A 3445-nucleotide genomic window follows, 5' to 3' on the forward strand; every position below is an offset into this window, starting at 1 on the left:
ATCTCAGAAACACTGCAAATCCTCTTCAAAAGTGCGCAGAGAAAATGATGAGAGCAATGGCAACTGCGGAAGATTTTTAGCAGGTGTTGGTAATCCTCGACGTCCGACGCTCTTACGACTAACAGCTGGAGTTCACCAAGACGATGAAATTCTGCAAACTCCCTGCCCACGAGACTCAAAAGCAAAACTCCCAATATGCCAAAAAGAAAAGCCAAAATCATGATGAACAACAGCGTCAGAGTCAATCCTATCCTGCTTTGAACTGCGTGCTCCCATGCGTGTGAAGCTGATGATACTGTGGTTGGATATACTGGCTCCGGTAGAACTAGATAGAAACTTCCCACAATTCCAACAAATAAACACAAGAGCGAAATGAAGATAGCGAAAGCTTTCTGCAAAATGAGATTAAAAATATGATAATAAATACCAAAAGAATAGGTTTTTCCTGTTAGGACTAGCAGCAAAATCCATCCGAAAAATGTTGATGCCGCACCTGCAACGCGGTTGACGGAGAAAGACCCAATATCATCCTCATTAACAACAGTGTTGGATGTTTTTTCTTTTATTTGAAGCTGGTGTGCTCGATATTGGGATAAAAAGGCACATAGGACTCCCCCTAATGCAATTATTTCGAAAATTACTTCAATCCTAAGTATATACTTTTTAGGACTGATGAAGAACTTCAACAAAGCAGGGGTTGTCGTCATTACAAACAGAAAGATGTGAAGAGCATAGAACTTATCCAACAGCTCATGGTAGTATTCAAATATCCGGGGTTCATAAAAGACTACAACCATAAAGGCAGTGTGGATAACCATATACAAGAAAACGAAGCACCAGTTGAAGAACCTGAGGTAGTTGAGAATCCACAGCTTAAAGTACAAGAAACTTTCAACGAGAGGGTGAAGTAAGAGAGCATGCAGACTACTTTTGGCAAGTTCTGGCACAATGCAACACTCCTGGTCATGCCTCGACATCAGTACGGAGTAGTCTAAAGTCACGTTAAATTCCGGATTGTCTGCTGGCTCATTTACGAGGCGTATCCTGGAATCAAAGACCCTGGTGAGGAGTCTGGAAGCCATAGGGAGATACTCGATGACGTAAGAGAACCTCGATCTTCCTTCTCTGTCGCGGATCGTCAGGTGATCTCCATTATCAAGTAATATTTCGCAGCATTCCAGAGAGCCACTGAACACTGCCATGTGGAAAGGCTCGTGACCTTCTTTGTCTGCTGCAAACAAGAGATTGTTTAGACCATATACGCTGAGAAGATGCTTTAGGGACAAGGCACTTCCTGCCTCACATGCGGCGTGCAGAACAGTCTGGTCTTGGTAATTAATACTTCGGGGATCCGAACCTCTAGACAGCAACCATTTCACGACACGGGTTAGTCGCATACGCAAAGCCAGGAACAATGGTGTCTCTCCCATTTGGTTGCTCACATTCAAGTTAAGGCCTAAACCGACCAAATCCTTAATGATTTCAAGAATGTGAAGTTCGTCTTCACTACACTTGCGCGACAAGGCTGTATGCAACACAGTGTTTCCCCTGACGTCCACAGCAGCAAATGTATCTGAACAGCTTTTTTCCTGCAACAACCGCCTCAGCAATGTAATATTGTGAGTCTGGACGGCGAGATGCAAGACAGAACAATGCTCATTATCCTTAAGGCAAAAGTCCGGCCGATACTGCAAGATAAGCGTAGTGGACACGTTGTCCCCCCGCCTGACAGCAGCATGGAAAGGCGTCTCTACGGGATACTGTTTACACGCCGGCGGGGGCTGGCTCTTCGTGTTCGGCGACGCCCCTCGCCGGAGCAGCTCCTCCACCCCCTCGTGCCAGCCCTCGCGCACGGCCACGTGGAGGGCGGTGTTTCCTTGGCCGTCAAGTACCTCTACCTGTAGACAAAGACAATTGTTGAAACCAACAGAAATTATTTCATGAAGATCAGATCCGAAGAGCAGTAGCCAAACGAAATCCCTTCACAATCCCTAAATAGCAGGAAAAAAAACTAAAGCATACATAATCAAATGGCTAATAACACACCTGGGCTCCTCTAACAAGCAATTCCGTAAGAGCGGGGAGGTTGTGGGCGTGGCAGGCGGCGTGGAGGGGTGTGTCTTGATCATGCCGGAGATGCACAGACTCAGGATTCTGTCGAAGCAAGTCCAGTAACTCTACCAGGCCGTCGACGTGACCCTGAATTGCCTGGAAAGGGATTCTTACTTTAGGGACTGCTGTTGTAAACTTCTGAGGGTGCTGGCCTGGGAATAAAAATCACTAAGTGCAAGCTTTTAACATTAGCTTTATCTGCAATCCTATTAAAATTACTATTATTATTATTATCTTCGCTATTATAATAATCATATTTATTAATGTTCATATGCACAAATAATCATTACCTTCCTTCGGCTGGTGTCTTAATTCTTGACGATACGATGTAAAAAGATTCCTGATTTTCACATCCACAAAATATATTTACAAAATAATTACATGCAGTTAAATAAAATTAATAAAACTCGGTCAAAGATTCTCAGAATAATGGATCACTAAACGTTTGCGATCTGGAGGCAAGAGAAAATTTATTCAAAGTTGAATCAGTATGCTGTAACAATCTGCTAATTGTTTGATAATTTCTTTAATTACACTATTCTATAAAGGAAGCTAATCAAATAACATTCTGTATCCATCCTCATTAACAAGGTCTGATTAATCACCTGACAACCTGCTCATTGTTGATGAAAAGAATTAAATAATGCTCGACTTGTATCCTGAGCACTGCACTTCGACGGGAGCAAACTACCTGGAAAAGTGGAGGAACTTCCTCGGTAATCTTGTTCAGCTCCTCCTTGGCGACGGAGTACACCCTGGCGCCGCTCGAGTCCAGCCTCACAGGAGGGGGTTTGAAGGGCTCCTGGAGAGGAAGCATGAGGTGGTCATCCTCCCCTCCGCACATCGTCGGGTGCCTGCAGGGGGGAGGGAAGGTGTAGGGGAGTGGCCACATATGGGATAGAGCGGCTTCTCGATTTGCTGGGAATGACTTAATTCAGGAGGTCTGAGAGGTGTCTCACTCTCCCTCTCTCTATACCTCTCCCTATACCAGTGGTTCCCAAACTGGGCCTTGGCCCCCTGGGGGCCATATAGCAGAATACAGAGGGCCATAATCTGAGGATACGATGCGTGTATAAAACTAATGGGATTTTGTGGGTAGGCATTAGTTGACAAAATTCCGATGATTGAAGAGTCAATCAGCGGAATTTTGTTTTATCTTGTTTCGTGTATTTATTGTTGAAACAGCCTCCAGCAATATATCCCTTTTTTATTACAGTATACTGGTGCATTATATTATTGAATTTCTTTAGCATCATTTAAAAATGCCATTGTTACAACTTTTTTTTTGCATGGCATCAATAAAATTACGGTAATTGCTAGAGGGTTCATAAAT

The 3445-nt window shown here is 43.9% G+C and overlaps 1 protein-coding gene across 1 annotated transcript in view; it reads right to left on the reverse strand.

The window, feature by feature from the left end:
• The window catches only part of LOC113828752 (uncharacterized), a gene marked incomplete at its 5' end in the record, with an annotated part of 4049 nt that extends 1083 nt beyond the window's left edge, over positions 1 to 2966 (reverse strand). The window contains 3 exon segments of the mRNA XM_027381762.2: positions 1 to 1898; positions 2047 to 2208; positions 2804 to 2966. The exon segment at positions 1 to 1898 is cut by the window's left edge and continues 1083 nt beyond it. Of these exon segments, the coding sequence (XP_027237563.1) occupies positions 1 to 1898; positions 2047 to 2208; positions 2804 to 2966 (2223 nt within the window).
• Between the last annotated feature and the right edge of the window lie 479 nt (positions 2967 to 3445).

This window comes from Penaeus vannamei, unplaced genomic scaffold (genome assembly GCF_042767895.1).
Source record: "Penaeus vannamei isolate JL-2024 unplaced genomic scaffold, ASM4276789v1 unanchor3231, whole genome shotgun sequence".
In the NCBI taxonomy this organism is placed as follows: Eukaryota; Metazoa; Arthropoda; class Malacostraca; order Decapoda; family Penaeidae; genus Penaeus; species Penaeus vannamei.